The following is a 19,146-nucleotide window of genomic DNA, read 5'->3' as shown; positions in this document are numbered from 1 at the left end:
TAAGCTTGCTTTTTTTTGAACAATAACTTCTGGAGCTGAAAAATCATGCCTGAGCTTTTTCCTGCCAGCCCATCCTGCTGCTGGAAAGGTGGGTGAAGTTTCCTTAGGCTACTTGGGTAGAAGCATTCCTGTAGTATCACGTTTCAAAATGCTCGTTCTCTTCTGGCCTTTACATTGTCCTTCTGCTGCTTGGAACAACCCAGTGTATCATCGGGGTCAAAGCTGTTTCTGCTAAGGCACAGGGCATTCTCAGCACCACGATTTACATGTATTTAGTGTTTGTGCACATGGCAGGATCTGCTCAGAAAGGCAGGGGAAGGACGTGGTGCACACAGTCTGTTGTGTCTGTAGGCATTACAGACTTGTTTGTGGGGTCCTGTATAAAATGTGGCTCTACCTATTAATGGCATATTGATTGTCAGTATTGCATGCATGGGGAATAAATGGTGCGTTCCCAAGATACTAAGACAAAATCAAGATTTGCTTATGAAAAATGTACCTTTTTTTTTTAACTCCTAGCCCTGGCACAGGGACCCAACCCAGCTCTGAATGGTTGCAAGCATTTGAGTATAATTTGTTTGTTTCTTTCACAAGCTCTGTTCACAAACCCAGTATATGCCTTGTATCAAGAGTGCTCAGAACATGTTACTAGCTGATGTTTGAGGTGGGAGGGCTCACCACGAAAGCTTAATTATCAGATTTAGAGCCATATACCATTCCTTTATTGACCTGCCTGTTGTAATCAATGCAGCAGCCACACAAGTTTGAAATCATGTTCCCTGACTGTAGACCGTGTGTCATGCATCCAGTGCTGATTGTGCATTATCTTTGAAATGACACGGCCTAACTAAGTATGGATTTGTCTACCACGAGTAGCCCTTCTTTCAATTTGAAGATGGTAAACCTTTCGGGGTTTTTTTATTGGTATTCAGGATGACCTAAAAATAGAATTGTAATGAAGCGCACAAGGACTGGCCATTGTTAAAATGCCAAGGAGTGTGTCTGAGCACAGAGTGGCCTGTGTATTCTTTCACATTTTCATGCTTCCTCGGTTAGGTTTAGTGGGCAAGCTTCTTGTCAGTGCTGCCATTGTGTGTGCAGGTCTCCATGCATCCTCTTCCATGAAGTCATTGTTAGACTTGAAAATAACATCCAACGCTGCAAAGGTCATCCCTTCTTGAGGCCAGGACAATTTCCATGTATAAAAAGCCACTGGATTTTATGTTTGGTGATGTTAAATTGTCTAAAAGCAAGGGACTTTCAGCTGTCCATTCACATGCCGTAACTCGAGTTCTGATTTGTGGTTCTGAAATATTTATGGACACACACTGGGGTGTGCTCAGAGGGCCAGCGTTGTGCTAAACAAGTAGTTACTTTGCGATGTCACCGGCTGTTGGTATTTCACTTCTCGAGGGCTCCATCCGTGCATGTGGTGGCTGTGGCTCCTCTGCCACTCCAGTGACCTGCCCGGACCCCAGCCCGGTATCGCCTGCCCAGACTGCACAGACTTCCCACAGCCCAATTCCCGCCCCAGCACCGCAGAGAACTTTGGCCATGATTTAGGAACTCAGCAGCACTTCTGACACCTGGTGGTCACTTTTTGGGAGTGCACAGTCCAGAAATGCTCCTGCGTGCATACAGGGTCACAGCCACCGGCCCCACATCGCCAGCCACCCATTAGCTCTTTGCACAGGCGATTTCCATCAGGAAGATGTCATCTCTGGAAAAAGCGAAGGATCGCTCTTTTTTTCGTGCTCAGGGTGTAGCTATGGGTAGTGTAGAAGGACCAGATGATTTATGAAAAGTTAAAATATCTTACTTTATTTTAAAGCTTCATCATTGTAAATAAATAATTAGATTCAAAATTCATTTTGTCTTTAAAAACTTATTCTTCAAGCTGGTGGTCTTGCCCAGCTCTGTTATTAGGCAGATGGAGACTAGGAAATTGCCTGGGCTTAAAATAATGCAAATGAATTTTTGTATTTGAGGATGCTGGGGACCTAGCTCAAGAAAATCTTACCGTGAAGCACTTCTCTAGTTACTCAAATAATTGGATAATCATACAAATAAAACTGAGCTTACGTGTAGGACTGGAGTTTTAGTCAGAACACAAAATGTAGGTGAATTGGAACTGCTCTAAAAATACGCTTCCGAGGTTGGCTCCATGATTTATTGGCTCCTACACAAAATGGCAAGACAGGTCAGCATCCTCTGAGGTGAGGTACTGTGATGACATGAGGCTATTACAAATCTACCAGAAGGAAAAAAGGGAACAAAAGAGACTCCAAACTGCTGAAAGAAATGTGTAGAGCAAAGTCAATTCTGTAAAGAGATTTAACTTCTGGGTTACATGTCCAGCCTTTTTTCTGCTGGGAATATTACCCTGGTGCCTGAGCGGGCGGTTCAGCTGTTATTGCCGAAGTATTTCTTGGACTGAGAAGTGTGTGTCACAATCTGGTGTCTCTTGCTGCCAGTACTTGCACCCGATACTAATGAGAATAAAAGAGTAAAATATGGCAAGGGTTCCCCCTGTGATTCAGATTTTTATTTTTTTAATTGTTACAGTTAAGGGAATCCCTAAACGCAGTTTTTTTGCCCATGAAGTGTTACCACTTTCTTTATATGTACTGGGAGGGGGGACAGGGAAGAAGCCTTCATGGCTGTACTTGGCTTGTAGCATTTTTTTCTAAGTTCATGCCAGCATTAACAGATCTGTCAGAACAAAGCAAATGTGTCATATTGGCAGCTGTTACTTATGAGTACTTTTTCTTTATTGCATTTTGTTTTGTAATAATTGAGAAGCTTTTATGTTGAGCTCTGCATAAATGGTACTGAGTGGGAGGGTATGGGCATGCTTTCTATTATTCTGCCCCTCATGCATGTCTCCTTTTTTCGTCTTTCCAGAACCACACATTGAGCCAGCACGCACAGTGAGCCACTGGCACTACAGGACACCTCTCTGCAGAAGACTTGACGGTGGCACAGTGGGGAGGACCATTTGAACATTACATCCAATCAAAGTGTCATTTGCAACCCAGATGTAAAACTCTAATGATTTGGCCATGAGGCGCTGCTATTATAAGCAGCTGGAAATGAATATTAATGGAAGAGATTAAAAGTATTCCATGCTCAGTATTTTTTATTGTCCTGCTTCAGCTAGTGTACTTTAGAGCTTCTGCTTCTGACTGAATTTATAGTGTTAGATAAATCTGCTTTGATGCTGTTGCCCTTTGTTGCTTCTTGTATTATATTGATAGTTAAAGATTAGGTGTGATTTTTTTCTTTTTCGTTAACTGCTTTTTAATTGCAATTTTAGGTAACTGTGCATTGTGATGTGATTGCTTGGCTATTGTCTAAATATTTCTTTTTAATTTTTTAATTAAAGACTAATGCTTTGATTGGATTTGCCAGTTCACCGGACAGTGATTAAAACTATGTAATGAATATAATCGGTTTCAGTGCAACTGGATGGTCTGCTTTATAAATGTGACTTAATCTGATTGCAATAACTAGTACAGTTCAATAAAGGGAATACATGAGCTTAGCGTCAGAGGTTGTCTGTCTGTCAGTGCCCGCTGCATCGCCGCTGCTGGCTGGGGTGTCTGAGCCACAGGGATCGCTCACCCGACGGTGGAGAGCGTTCTGCAGCCCAGGAGGAAGGAAGGCTGGGAGAACCCAAAGGCCATGTTCCTGTGTCTGGCATTGTGTTCGCTTCCGGATGCACCTCCCAGGCTCCACGGTAGGTTGAGGTGAGGTAAGAACATCTACTATGAAAAGGTTCTTCTAGCTTATGATATTTTTAATTTTTACTCAAGTCAACAAGAAAGCAGGGATCTGACCTATAGCTGCCTTTACCCTCTCTCTGTGCTTCTTTGTTCCAATATATTAAAAAAATTTAAAAAAGCTTTCTGGATGGTACACAAATGCACAGATGTTGGATCAGGCCTTGCAGACTGTGGTGGGAGACTGTATATTTCCACCATGTGGACTTCTAGGCCCCCAAGTATTGTAGCTCTGCATAGCTGCCATACGTCTGACACCAGAAACTGCCATCAGGCAGCCTGACAGAGCCAATTACCAGGCTCTCTTTTACTGTTTTTAAACTTATCGTATGCTTGTGAGGTAATTTATATCTCCAGCTGGAGAAACTTGTCATTTTAAGGACCATGGACACCTCTGGTAAGTTAGAGAGATGCAGTTCTCATGGTGTCTCCAGCTTCAATGAATCATAATCATCATGAAAGATGTTCAGCAGTTGTGACAGCTGAAATGATGTGGTTACCCATTCCCACGATGTACAAGGCTTCTCAAGACTGTGGCATAGGAACATGCACAGTCAGAGCCTTTCGAAATCGCTGCGCTGAACTAGAGCACAACTGGTTGTTGTTGTGCCATGTCGAGGCTTGGAGCATGTAAGTGGTATTTTGTAGGAAAAATGTTTTCAAGGATGTGTAGTCAATGCCCAAATTAATTCATATATTGAGCTTATTAATGAATGCAAGGGCACAGTTTGTTGACGCTGCAGATGATGTGTTCAACATTTAGATCACTGGTGGTGCTGATAGTCATGTTGTACACACGTGGCTCCTTCAGGACAGTGGGACATCCCACATGTAAGGGAATGCTACTGGGCATAATCGGAGTAGAGTCATCCCTACAGCAGGAAGCACCAGAGCTGTCCTAGCTTAAGAAAAGTTACAACTTTCTTTAAAAAAATTAAGTAATATCCCATTTGGTACAAATGATGGATGTTTTTTATTCTGCTGAAATAGCATTGCATGAACAGTCAGAAAGAGTTTAGGCTTAAAATTTTGGCTTGTGATAAATTTGTGAACCCTAATATAACAAAACTAGGAATTACTTTTCTTAATTCCAAGGAGGGCAGTTGTGTTTGCATCCAGATAATTCTTAGCTCACTGTCTCTGCAACAAAACCATTGTACTAAAATGATCCATTTCTAGAAGAAAAAGAGTTAACTTTGTACTTGATTATTTCTCCATAAGACATGTTTACAGGCTGAAAAATCAGTTAATGAAATCACCAATTCATTATTTCCATTCATAATGTATGCATGCTCCTAACTCAATTGCAAGATTTTAGATGGGAAATGTAAAAGTGTCTTGCAATACAGGCTCATAGGCATTGTCTTGCAAGATTAGCTGGGAATGTACATCAGCTGCTGTGACAACAGTTCCTGTGCCATCTTCTCCATGCTAAAAGAAAGGTAGCAGGTTCCTGCAATGGAGATACTGAAAAGGGAGGCTCTTTGCCTGACACTGGGTTTGGAATGATGCTTGATCACTTCTGGGCAAGCCTTCAGAAATGAAAAAGATGTAGGTTTCTGCCTTCAGAAAAAGGTTCTGTGTTGGGAATCCCAAGAGTTGAACTGACGTTTCCACACAACTCTTAAGAGCTGCCTTAGTGCTGTACTGAAGCACATGCCTTTGTCTCATCATCTCCCTGCTGACTAGTTAAAACTAGGTGCATAGTCACTATGCTGAGACAGGGAACTCCCCACACGAGGATCCTTTCCCCCCTCCCCGTACTGGAAACATGAACATGGGGCCAGGGTGCTGAGGTTGACACTCAGCCTGGCAGTGCCAAGCAGGCTGCTGTCTGAGCTGCATCTTTCATCTGTCCTGAACCCTGACCAGACTGTGGGCAAGGAGGGAGGAAAGGAATAGTTTGGTTTTCCACCCAACCTTTAAAAGGTAAGGGACTGCAAAGCACGAGAGTGAGGGCTGTGGTTCTACTCCATCTTCTTCATCCTTTCTGGCATATGAGCTTCACTTATGATCAGCCCACGTCAGGCTGGAGAGTGGGGCTGGACTATGCCCCTGGGGCTGGAAAAAACTTGATCTGTAGTCCTCCTTTGCTTCAGCATCTTACAGTACTTGGGTAATATTTGAACAGTAATGGACAAATGCTGCTTCTTGAAAAATTTTCTTTCCTAAGACAATATCTACAAATGTGCAGGGACGCTTGCTGTGAATCTGCTCAGTTGTTTTGTGGTATTTTTGGGATAACCAGGCCCATATGAACAGTCATCATTACATCACAGCACATGTGATGGCAAGGGATGGTGCTGTCTTGATATCTGCTTTCTTAGGGGCCAAAGAAATCCAGTTTGGGTGTGGGGGTGTAAGCTACTGCAAGGAAGCAGAGGGAAAGCCACCCACTATTCTGTTCCTGCCATGGAGCTGCATGTGCAACATGCTGGACACCTGCCACTCCCAGAGGTGGTCCTTGGCCTATGTCATGGTGCAGCACTGGTGTTTCACCCTCTTTTCCAAGGCCTGAGCCTCCCCATGCAGGGCTGTGGCAGGCAGGGTGCCGGGGGCAGAGCTCTGCAGCACAACGTGGAGCTTTTGTCTGGTGCTTCCCAGGCGACAGTTTCCTGTGCCGCTGGTCCCACTGGGGAGCGAGAGCAGAGCAGCCCTGCACTGGTACAAAACACAGCTTTGCTGGTATAGCTGCAATCACACCAGGGAGTGCTTTGCCAGGGTAGTATATAGTTCCTGTATCCGTTAAAAGCTCCTAGGGAAAAGAGAGCCTAACTGCAGGTGGAGAAAAGATAATATCACAGCTTCTGGTACACGTCTGAGGTTTCACCCCCTTTTTCTTTGTGGCCAAGAAGTGCTGCTGAAGGCATTTGGAAAACAGTCAGAAACACTGACTCCAAAGGCAGCTATATTTCAACAGCTACAGCACATTGAAAATGGGCTGGAGAGCCTTTCCATAATCCCCTTGATGTTTCCCTGCCTTTCTCTGTAACTCACAGCTTCTGTGTGGTGGTGGTGTAAAAATGGACTGGCACAGGCTGTTCAAGGTGTGGGTGACATATATCACTCACAGGTAAGTGCAAACCAGAATTGCTGAAATTCTGGCTGAGGATGGGCTTTAGGCACAATGTCACTTTATGATCTGAGTGGCACTAGGGCCAGTACAGTGTTGGAAACCATGAAAAATCTTAAATGTGTAATGAGATGTGGTACAGGCAGTTTAATATCTTCAGGCTTAGACAAATAGTGAAATATGAGTTCATATTAACAATGGATTAACAAAGGACTTGTATTTGTAGCACTCTGTAGTATATTGGCTCTTATGCACTGAATGATCTTTGCCTTTAGCTTCGCTACATACCCACACATCCAAAAAGCATTGAAATACTTAGTCAAGAAGTAGCAACCAGTACCCACAGGTGAAGTATTGTTTGTGTAGGCAACTTTACACATTTGTGTTCTATTCAGTGCTTCTGTAGATACTTGTCTGATCTTCAGTGAGGGATCACTGCTTTTGGTCAGGTGCCTTGCAGTTTTGGAAAAAGCAAGTGCTTAGGCAATTGCCTCCCAAAGAAAGGCACAGAAAAGAAGTTTGGGGACCATTTGAGGGAGTGAGCAGCCAATCACTTTTTGCTGTAGCATCTTTGAGTGGACTGGGGAAGGTCACCCTACTAAGCAGCAGCTGAGAGGGAGTATGAAAGGGAAAAATCAGGGGACCAAGGTGGGTGTCCCTCCACAAATTTCCTGCCCTCCAAGAGAAGTCGATAGAAAATCCACCCTTTGGCACCCATTTATGCAGTGAATCTGCACATCCCATGTCCAAAGTGCACAAGTCGCTTTCTCCTACTGATGTCTAAGAGTAGACTGGGGTTTGGTGTGTTTGTCTGGCTTTTCATGTGTAAATCGCTCTCTGATATGAACAATGAAGGCTTTTCCCATGATCTGCTTAGACAGTCTTCATGTTTTGGTCCACACCCTAGAGCAGGGAGGCTTCTGCAATCCCCTCTTCACCACCAGCTTTAGTTAGGTTTGACAGAGGTGCAGAGGGCTGGGGGTACCGTGTCCTTGCAGAACGCTGTCAGCAGTCAGCCAGGGCAAGAACAACACCCTGCAAGTGCTGTCATGGACAAAAGCGCGTGAGCTCAACACGGGTATGGCCACAGAAACCCAGATGGTGGGAGCTGCAGCAGCCATGGGGCTTTGGAGCTGGTGGGAGTGTGGCATGTTCTTAATTGATTTGTCTTTTTTCTTTTCTCCCCGTTTTTGCCCCTTTGTGAAATGTTTTATTCTTAGTTTTACCTGTTTTAATTAAATTGCTGTCATCCTAATGATTGTAAGGCCCTTCCTCTGCAAATGGCAGCCAGGACTTGCCTTTTAATCTATCTGTGAGTTATTGTAACTTTCCTGAGGGCTTGGCAGATTAGGTGACAGAGGGAGACAGGAGGTGTCCAAAGGAGAAACACCGAGCACCCCAGAAAGACAAGACAATGACTGATCACTACCCCGGCTGCTGCAGAGCGTGGTCTGTGCTGCCCTGAGAACGAGCTGCACTTTAACCACGAGAGATTGCTCTTTTCTGAGGAAAAACAGCAAAGCATTCCCCTGTGTCGTGGGGTGCCGGGGAGGGGGGGTCTGGGGCCAGGGCCAGCCTCGTGTGGTGCAGCCCCTCACACAGGCCCCGCTCTGCCGGCCCTGCCCGCAGCCTCTGCCCATGCCGGCAGCGCTGCCCGCTGCTCGCCACGGCTGTCCCCTGCCTTCTGCCATCCCCGGCCATCTGTGTCCCCTCCGCGGGGGCTGCTCTGCCACACAGCACCATTGTCACTGCCTTGCCCACACTTGGCCCTGCACGGGGAGGTGGGTGCCTGCCATCCCCCGGCTTCGGCCTCATCTCTGCGGCCAGGCCGATATGACGCCGTGGGTCCTTTGTGGTGTCTTTTTTGATTTTGTAAATCAAAACTTTCGTTTTGTTTTTGGAAGTGGGTTAGTTCCTTGCTGGATGAGGGAGCCAAGCTGCCCTGCAGGGTGGGCTGGTGGCCGGGGCAGAGGCAGCAGCCTTGGCGGGGGCTCGGGCACCGCTCAGCCCATGGCAGCCTCCCCTCGCGGGGATTTGGCCACCCCGCGACATCTGCGTGGGTGTCACAGCTGCCCTGTGAGAAACGTCACGCTTCGGTCCTGGTTCCGAGGGCTTTAGGGATGTCAATGCCCCCGGGGAAAGTGATGCCGTGAAAGCATTTTCACTATTTTACCTACACTTGGCTCTTATTGCTTTGTCTGTCTTTACAGCACAGAGCAGTCAACGTGCTCCAGCAGGTTGGAGAGGCGATGCTGAGTGTTACTGAACTGTGGGAGAATGTACAGATTAGGTTTTCTGAATTTTGCTCCTCCTAATGGTTCCAAACACATGTTGGCATTTAAAACCCTGTACACCACTGATGGTGACCTCAAGAAGCAGGGACTAGAGAGAGAGTGCATGGTAGGATTTTGCATGTGAGAAATCCTGCCAAAAGAGGCATCACCTCTTGAAAAAACCTTTAGCACCAAAATCTTTTAGTACCAACTAAAATCTTGCTTTGAACTTAAAAAAAAAAATATTATCTATGCCTTCAGTTTTACGTGACTGGAAGAGGTACCTGGCCCCCAGTGTGATCCTTCCCTCACAATAAATGAGCTAGCAAACAAGCCCTCCAAGCTGCGCCTGCTGAAGCTGTGTCCCAGAGGTGCTGGGCTCTTCTTCCCCCGGCCTTTAATTTAAAGGAGAGGGAGAGAGAAAAAAACACCTTTTTTTTCCTGGGTGGAAGCAATGCAATAAATAAGTGCATCTGCTTCCAGTTGCAATTTATAGGCACTGTTCCTCAAGAAATTGGCTTCTATGCATGAAAGCCATAAAGTACCCATGCCATTTGCAAAAGATACTGCGACTCCTGTACATTTTCTTGTTTATTCACAAGGTGTCTCAGTGTAAGCCTGCAAGGGAGAGAGGGTTAAGGAGGTGTGCAAATGAGCTCAGCTAATGCTTTTGTAATGGTGCTAAATGGTCAAGAGCTTCCATTAGCCTCAGGTAGCAGAAACAATTTGGATTGCTAAAGGGAAAGACAGTTTCACTCAAAGTAGGACCCAGAAACATTTGTCTTCAGAAGGGTCTCGTGGCTTAAGACTTGATCAACTATTGCATAATTTGTAATAGACGTGCAATGTTATTATATATTATTACAGTGTATATCCTCAAGCACTTAAACACTGAAACCTGGAAGTTGAGGCCTTGACTGATATCAGAACGAGATCTCGTACAGACAGTGGAAAAAGAAGTGGGTAAACTGAAAGGAGAAGGTGGGCAACATCTGACTGTGTCAGAGCCAGTGGATGCAGTGCATGAGCGTAATTAGTTTTGCCTCTCTCCATAGCTGGTCTGATAATGTCTGTGACGTTTGCTCGCTCATTTATTATCAGTTAAGTGCAGAGTCATCCCTGCCCTCCATTTTTCATTTCACACAATAATTCCAGTTCTTGATACATTACATCAAAGTATATACCAACCTCCTTTGCTTTCTGGGAACTGCCAGAAAACTGCATCTTCTTTTGTGCTACTCTGCAAATGTGTAGCAACACAACCATTCCCTTGACTTCAAGTAGTTAAATGTTCGCATATGTCAAGCACTAGGATCAGAGCCTTAGGTAATCTGGACAACTTAGATAATACTGGATAACTTGGCTGTGCATCATTAGTCGATGCACCAAGCTCTGGGAGAGGGAAAAACTCAAACAAACCGACCCCCAAACCTCAAAATATACTTGTGCATGAGAGAGAAATCTGGAGGGAGATCAGTGGAAAAAAGAGTCAACATGTCTACAGCTCATTTAAGCTGCTGAAAAAAGTGGTTTCTTTTGGTTGGTTTGTTTGTATGGTTTTTTTGTCAAAAAATATTACTGAGAATAGAAATACAAAATTAGATAAGAACCACTGAGGAATCCAGAATATCCCCATGGCATGTGAAACCCCACTGGAACAGAGAAGAACTAGGTGCTGGAAAAAACATATATTCAAAGCAATGCAGACACATGTAAGCATCAGAACTGCAAATTGGGCCTGAAAAAATGACTTTCTCCACAGAGCTGTGTATGGTTCCTTTTCTGAGACCTATTGGTACGTGCTTTTCAGGCAGAGCTCCCCAGCTCAGCTGTGTGCTACTCTGCCCATAAGGGTGTTGAACAAATATTTTGTATCCAAGAGAGACTCATTAATGTCTTTCAAACCGGATGTAAGTTTCTCATTATTCTTCAGCATAGGTCTAGTAATGGGAACCTCCTCTAGAGATGCCCTACACAGATGTCTTTAGGCAATGTTGATGGCATGAAGCAGGAATTGTTTTCACTGAAAGATTTATGACCTTATAACCTTTCCAAGCCTAGGCAGTGCATGTGGACTGAGAAAGCAGCAAGGGGTTTCTGACTTCTGCACTATTCTCTAATCCTGACTAACCCAGAGAAATCATTTTGGTCTAAATTTTTGCTGTTCTGGGCCCTCAGTATGAGGAATGAAATGTCAGGGGTTTTTCAAAGGTACTGAATGTTTCTGACTGCTATTTGAATTGAAGGGTTTGAGTCCTTATTAAAAAAAAAAAGCTACCACCAGCCACCCACCCCTTTCCACCCCCACCCTCCCCAAGCCCATGGATCTTAATTTAGGGCTCCCCAAATCAGAAGCCACTTTGAAAGACATGCAGAAGCACAGAACAGCCGATAGATTTCCATATCCTGCAGGGTTTTGGCATGAATCCCCTTCTTTGGTTCCAGGCAGAAAAATACAAAGAGATGTCTGTGAATAGGACCTCACTGGGTGTCCAACCCTCTGAGTGAAATTTCCTGTGCAGAGGATGGTCTCGGCCTACATTTTCTAGTTATTATATAGAATTTGTTTCCTGCTAAGATAGAAAAAATGTATAAAAACATAAAACCTTCAGTGAATTCCCACCTTATAGAGCTACTTCAAGCTGTACAGGCAGAATTTGTACTGGAAGAGTTGACATTGAATAGGGTAGTTCAAGGGAGACACCAAAGCTCAGCAGAGACATCCTTTAAAAATTATTTGTCTTGTCTGCAATATTTTGTAAGTTGATCCGAATCAGATTTTTGAGTAATACCATTAAAGTCAACAACCAACACCCAGGATGAATCTAGCTCCTGAAGTGCCATTCAGGCTCCTTGAGAGACACACCTCCCAATGACTCCTTTAGCAGTCATTAAACCAATTATCATCCCAGTCTATTTCCAACAATTATCATCATAGACTTTTTGGGTTTAATCAGCTTTTTAATTGACCTGTGAATAAGACAGGAGATACAAAATCCTCCCCTGATACTTCAGGTGTAACTATTATACATTTAGCATTGCTGTGCATATGAAATAATTTACACCATAATACTGACCTGGGGCTGGGATATAAACAACAGTATTCCCATAAATTAAGGGTAAAAACAAATTAACGACAGTAAATGAGAAGAAAAGGAAGTTGTAATCCATAAATAGAATGCCACCATGATTGGTGTTATTGCTTCTGGGTCTTCCTTGGCCAGCAAATTTTGGGGCTGGAAAAAGATTTTTTTTTCCTAAAACTGTGTGCAAAGCACAGAATAAATTGTAAGTGATGCAAAAAGTTTCAACCGCCTCGTAAGTGCTACGATTATTGAATTGAGTTGCAGAAATGTCTTCAGACAATTGCTTAGGACTTTAAAAAAAGAAATCAGCCATTTAGGCATATGTCCCAACTAACTTTTTTAATGCCACTTGCCTTGGTACAGCACTGCAAAGTGGCCTGAATGCAGCAATTTGCGGGATTTGGCACTGTGAGCCCCGCAAGCACTTAGCAAAAGCAATTGTGTAGCTCTATTGAAAATCCCGCATATCATGCTGTGGGGAGCCAGCACTTTTTATCTGTCGGCACTGTTGGTGACAAATATTAAAATAAAAAGTATGACACTATAGGTGCTTCAAAATTCAAACTGCAAGTTTCCTACTGCGGGACTTCTAACCATGTAATAAAGTGCAGGGAAGAAAGCAGAGTTCAGACCCCATGCTGTAATAAAGGCAAGGAAATCTTAAGTGTTCAAATACATAATTCATTCTCTTCTGAGACTTTCTACCAGGTTTCTCCCAGTAAAGATTTTAATTTGTGCCTAGCTGATACAATCTTTAATTTCTCTTTTGCCTCCAGAGACAGCTGGGAGAGCACTGGGGCAGCCCTGCTCTTTGCAGTGGGTGAAAGCAAATGGGCGTGTCGGGTCAGGGAGCTCCCCTGCAGCTGGCAAGGGTGACACAGCCCCGCAGGGCCAGCCCAGCACAGGAGGAGGAAACCCATGGCTGCTGCTTGCTGTGAAAGTGCCTGCAAAAAAATCGCCACACCACTCAGTGAGCTTTGTTTGTTTTAAATAGGAGCACTTTGCTCCTTAAATAATACCTTAACTTCAAGCATCTCAAAGCACATAGCTCACTGGCTGAGCCTCATCTTTCTGTGGAAAGGTAAGACTCTGTTCCCACCTCTCCTTTTGCTGTGTTTCTTGCTGACTTGAAGACTCTGCTGCCATTTTGTTACACAATTTTCAAAAATAGAATTTGAAACACGTGACTTTAACATTTTTTTGTTAGCTATGATCTTGAGCAATTATTTCTTTGTTGTATAACTACTTTTACCTGTACTTTAATAACATTTAAGTAAAGAATAGTGCAATAATCATAAGGAGGAAGAAACTAATGAGAAATTAGAGACACCTTTGTGTGTGGAGGTACACATAAGCAACAAGTTACTGAGAAGTTATTGACTATATAAATAAGCAAATGTATCCCTGCTAAAAGTCCAGTGAAATCACTCCATTTATACCAGGGATAAATTTGGCTCAATTGTGAGAAGAATGTGTGCATCTCACTCTGCAGTGGTCATTTGACCTAAATTGTGTATATTGATCTGTGTGCTCCCCCGGTGTTAGTATGCCAAACTGACTGGATTACATATTCAGATGTAAAACTACAGCAAAATTGGCTTTGACCTATTTACAGTTTCTAATCCAGCCTCTTAAGTCTAGTTATTTTCTTTCTAAGCCCTGGTCTTTTTTCATTCCTTCTCTGAAGCCTTCTTAGGGACAGACATCCATCTTATCCCAAAACATGATCCCTGGTATATCAATGCTTTGGCATTCAATGCTGTAAAGACAGTTTTCTTAGCTGTGGTTTGGTCTAGACAGGGTTATTCAGGCAGCAATGTTTGTAATCATGGGATCTGTGCACTTTTACTGTATTTCCTAGGATGAAATCCAGAGACAGTTTGCGAGTTCAATCTTTAAAACATTTTTATTTTAATAATTATTTTTTTATGAAGCGGTAAGAAAAATCCTATGGATGTTGGGGAAGCCAGAGCTTTGGCCTGCAGGTAGGCAGTGCCTATGATAGGGGAGATCATGTTTCCATTCAGGTCTCCAGCAGCAGAGGAGAGTGGATCAGCAGCTGCAGCAAGGTCCTAGGCACAGGCTCCTGCACTTTTCCCTGGGGTAGCACAGCAGGGCTATCAAATGGCAGAACTGGGTGCCACCAAAGCAGGGTCTGGCCCTGTCAACAAACTTTCTCTACAATGCCAGCTGCTCTGAGGCAGTGCTTGTCCTCAGACCCTGTGCCTAGGCTTGCTCATTCAAGAAAATATTAACATTATTCCATGCTGCTTTTTAACAGCTCTTCAGGGTTGGGAGAGATAGCTCTGATCCCTTACTGCAAGAAAGACTACTAATTAGGTGCACGAGCCTGGTGCAGCTGGGTCGAAATGTGTTAAAACAAACAATTAAAAATTAAATAAAAATGAAGCACCCTCTGCCTACTTCAGTTTAGGGGAAAGGTCTCTCTGACTCTACCTGCTCTGAGGCTACATTGAGGCTCTTTGACTCTGCTCTGAGACTTGCTGACACTACTGATTCAACACTGTATCAAGACACTCCAACTGTGATCTGAGACCTGGAGCAGAGAGGGAGCATCTTGACACAGTGTCAAAACAGTAGTCAAGAGCGCATGGACGCAGCACTGAAAGGCTTTTGTCTCCCAAATGAAAAGGAGCTGGATTATTTTCATCTTTTTTTTTTTTTTTTTTTTTTTTTTTTTTTTTTTTTTTTTATTAATAGTGGCTTTCTCTTAAATATAAAAACCTCACAGTTTATTTGCAGGAAGAAAGGATAACATATTTCCTCCCCCCCCCGCCTTTTTGTTTGATAAAGCAAAGTGACAGACAATGGCTTCACTATACAATGCACTTCACTAAAGCTTTGCTTTACTTCTTCAGCTTTGGAGAAGTAAAAGACTGTATTTGAAAATTATTCCAGCTCAGGAGCCAAGAGGGGTTAATCCTTTCATGACACTGAACATCAATCATCTGTATTTTTGTGTGGTTTTGTGTTTGTTTTATATTTTGGAATTGTCTTTTTGTACAATAACATTCATTTGATCTGACTAATAATTTTGGATGTAGCATTGCTCATCACTCTGCCTACAAAATTCAAGCTATGGCTTTTGGTAAGAATACCTATGAATTCAGATATCTGAGTGTTGACCAATGTTCAACAGAAGAAATTAGTTCAATTGTCAGAATGTAGTGATGCCTGCTGAGACAGGTTTCTTTGCTGCAGATGAGATGGTCTTAATGTTACATGGACTGTGACTTTATAACAGGTTAAATTCATTTATTTAAAAAATGAGAATATAGTTGAATTTATGTTTCCTTGTGGGAGTCACAGGTACCAAGGAATTAGCAAAACCATCTACTGAATGTTTTATAGATGGTAGTGTTTTTGCTGAATGTTAAATGAAAACAATCCATTAAAATAAAAAATGAAAATTCTTTTTGTTTCCTTTTCCTCTTGGGCCTTCCCAAAAGGAGGTCGACACCGACCCAGTTTGAAAAATACTTACCTAAGCCAATCACTGCCCAGCATGTATTCCCTTGAGCAACTTGAGTGGGCATGATGCCATCTGAACAGATGGGCATTACTGTAGGCAACCAAGAGACCATGCATGTGAATCAAGTATGGGTGTTTACAGCATCATTTCCCTGATGAGAATGTCAAAATGGCAGCCCAGTCCGAGCCTTTGGCTCAGTTCAATTGCATTTCACTAATTCAGCTCTAAAATGGACAACTTCGTGAAATAAATTATTAACGTTAGTTGGGTGGTCATGATTTTACTTCATAGAACTGGACAGAGTAAGTGGGTAATGGACTTGCTGAAAATAACATGCCTGACTCCTGCCTGGAGCAGGAAGGCTTGTTCTTTTGTAAAATCAGGGCAAAGGAGCCCCCACGTCTGTGTGAAGTATAACATAACACACAGCAGGCACACCCATGCTACAGATGTATTCCAAACTGAAAGAAGCAATTTCACAATTTTTTAGGAAAGCATCTTATTTCAATCAAAAAAAGGGAATTTATATGCATGATGTATTTGAATAATATACCAGTGCGAGGTCAGCTCCTTAAAGGTGCACATGTTAAACTAGGATTTCATTGCTGTCCTGAGGTGAGGTGCACATAAGTGGTGCAACATTTTTGAGCCCAGCACTCAGTGGAACACCTGTATCTGTTGAGTGATTTCTACTGAATTATGGTTGGAAGTTCTCTACCATCTGTTACAAAGAGAACTTTAAGTGCAGAAATAAAGACTGGAATTTGAATATTAAATCAACAACTTTATTTACTTTAACAAAAAAGGCTATGTGTATCCTGGAAACTTGAGTTAAAGTATGTGCCTGAAATACTGCTATTATTTTATTTTTCTTTTGGTGATTGGTTGTATTTTCTTTGCACCAGCTTCTGTGTGATTGTGTAATTCTACATTGTGTAATATTAATTTGGTAATCTACACAACTTTTTGCTTTCCTAAGGGTGTAGTCAGCCTGAATTTGAAGATCTGGCAAGCTGAACCGTCAGTATCAGGTATGAAATACTTGAATACATATTTCTTTCAGGACTAATGTAATATCGATAATGGCTAAAACTCCCAGTGTTTTACATTTGAATTATTTGTTTCTGGTTTTGTTAGGGTTTTTTTAAATAATCTAATTTCTGCTTGAGAGATTTCTAGGAAGCATCTACTGAGTTTTATAGGTAGTCCTATCCTTTAGCTGGGGAATTCAGGAAAGAAAAACAAAACCAGTTTTTCAAAAACATAAGATTACAATGAAAATAAAAATAGTGCTTTTCTAACACTTGTTTGGAACACAGAGTATCTGGAGTGTGTCTCTTTCTGTATGCAAAATATTTCACATTTTTCCTTTCTTATTTCAAGCTATCAAAATCAACCTTTTCATTCGTCTTCTATAATGTGTTATGATGACTCCGACTTCCGCCATTAGACTTGCTAAAATGCTCTGATACCTTCTTTTTCATTTTCTAGGGAGCTTAATGTTTATTTTCTTGCTCAATGTCATGGTAACAGAAACACTTCCTTTATATTACAGCTAAGTTTGTGTTTTAAATACAAGCAGGGCAGGTTGGAGACTGCTGTATATCCCATGTGGAAAGACAGCACTAGCTTTCTGGGTGCCAGCACATACTCCCAGCTGTTGCTGTTGCTCCAGGGTCACAGATGCAGCTCACACTGAATCGGTTAAAAATGCAGTAGCTATGCTTGGGGACACAAGCTCAAATTTTCAGGGCCTGATTATTCTGTTGGTTTCATATGTGCAATTCCCACTGAAGTCGGCAGAAGCAGTACATGCAAACCTGACAGACTAATTTGGAGCCCAGAACTGCAAAGGATGTAATCATACATCTGATTTCTGTGAGTACTTAAGTGTAATTCTCACCCATCTCCATGATATTAGGATTTACCATAGCTTTTAAGGATTTTAATGGAGCCAAAAATATTAGGTTACTTCTGATATTTTATTTTTGATGATCAGGAGAAGAAAAAGAGATCTGAAGTGTATCAGCTCATACTAGACAAGCCCAGAAAGAAAAATGTGTTCTACAATGGTCTTAAAACTGAGCTAAGAGCAACACAAAGTCTGGCATATTATGTATGGGAAAGAAATTCGAGGCCCTGAGGGATAAAGGCAAACTAATCAAAGGAATAGCTAATGGCCTAGATGGAGAACAGAGAACAACCTGTTTCTTATGGAGCCCTTTCTGTTCAGAGGGCTGGTGTACTGACTGTTGGACCCTGAGCCCAAAGTCTGTATGATTTTATCCAAAACGGGGCAAATTGAAGGCACATTTTTTCATGTCTATTTATTTTATTCCTTTATCAGAAACAGACAATGTCTTCCACACAGGGAACACAGACAAGCATTGGGGCTGGACCACCACTGTCACATCTGCACAGGCTTCTACAAAATTACTTATGCCTGCACTCCCACAGCACACCGGGAGTAATACTGCCGGTCTGGTTTGCCTGCTGACTGATCAGCATCTCAGGGCAAATAAAATTGTCAAGTAAAATGAATTTGGCACCTGGGTCATTAAAAGATGATCTGAGAAGGTGACCAGTAAGGTCTAAGCAAGCTGCCACTTATTCCAATAAGCAATGGAAACCAAAGGCACCTTTAATGTGATGCTCCCAGTGTCAGTATTAACTCTCTTTCTCATCTGTTTTCAGAGTAATGGGACTGAGAAATCTGAGAAAGAAAGTGGAGGCCAGAATGATGCTGATTACACTGGAAGGTGTGACAGTTGGTTTAACTACTGGAGAACAGAATTACAGACATCCATAGGAACTGAAGGAGCCTTACAATAAAAAGACAGGGCAGAAAGGGCAGTCTGCAAAATGGAGAACATGAAGGTCTGCTGTGCCCTCTCTCTTGAAGCCTACAGCTTTGGGAAAAGCTGAAGATACAGACTTAGGAATCCTGAATTTCTTTGACATCCCCAAATACATTAATTAATATTTGCAGGAGGTGAAAAGTGCTGTTTGTACTGTTAGGAGGTATTAATGATCAATTTTCAAACTGTATCATTTTCCTGTGGTAACAGCAGAGGACTATGTCATTGAAATAATCTTGAAGTTTCTAACCTGTAGCAGTAAAAAATGGTTAGTCCAAGGCCAAAGGTATTTAAGGCTCATGAATAAAAAGGTGGACACAGTACTACAGGGCCTCAAGGATGAAGGGTATTTAAAGGCATTTAAAGATTTATTGATTTACATTTTCTGGGGTCTGGAAGAACTTGATTTGCATTGCTTTATTGAAGTACCTGGCCAGTGAAACACTGTGCCCCTTACAAGGTCTGCTGCAAATGCTAACTTCTCTGAAGCAGAAGTATGTCCTTTTCCCTACTTAACTGGGGGACCTCCTGACCCTACACTGAGCAGCCCTTTTTTCTCTCCAAAGCTGGAATCTCCACAG

The 19,146-nt window shown here is 42.7% G+C and overlaps 1 protein-coding gene and 1 long non-coding RNA gene across 6 annotated transcripts in view; both read left to right on the top strand.

The window, feature by feature from the left end:
- ZNF423 (zinc finger protein 423) overlaps window positions 1-3,539 on the top strand; it is a 229,122-nt gene extending 225,583 nt beyond the window's left edge. For all 5 annotated transcript variants that reach the window (XR_010434321.1, XM_064671143.1, XM_064671141.1 and 2 more), the window contains one exon: window positions 2,905-3,539. Coding sequence is in view for 4 of the 5 variants with exons in the window: in XM_064671143.1 (XP_064527213.1) it covers window positions 2,905-3,002 (98 nt within the window). In the remaining variant the exon portion in view is untranslated. The remainder of the gene's footprint in view (window positions 1-2,904) is intronic.
- A 4,634-nt stretch (window positions 3,540-8,173) lies between these two features.
- LOC135422127 (uncharacterized) lies at window positions 8,174-18,692 on the top strand. Its single transcript, XR_010434322.1, has 4 exons — window positions 8,174-8,636; window positions 12,991-13,295; window positions 16,687-16,738; window positions 18,402-18,692. It is a non-coding gene; the product is annotated as an uncharacterized LOC135422127 (long non-coding RNA).
- The last annotated feature ends 454 nt before the right edge of the window (window positions 18,693-19,146 follow it).

The sequence above is a fragment of the Pseudopipra pipra genome, chromosome 14 (assembly GCF_036250125.1).
Source record: "Pseudopipra pipra isolate bDixPip1 chromosome 14, bDixPip1.hap1, whole genome shotgun sequence".
Taxonomy (NCBI): Eukaryota; Metazoa; Chordata; class Aves; order Passeriformes; family Pipridae; genus Pseudopipra; species Pseudopipra pipra.
The sequence above is the reverse complement of the archived record's forward strand: the minus strand, read 5'-3'. Positions and strand labels throughout refer to the sequence as shown.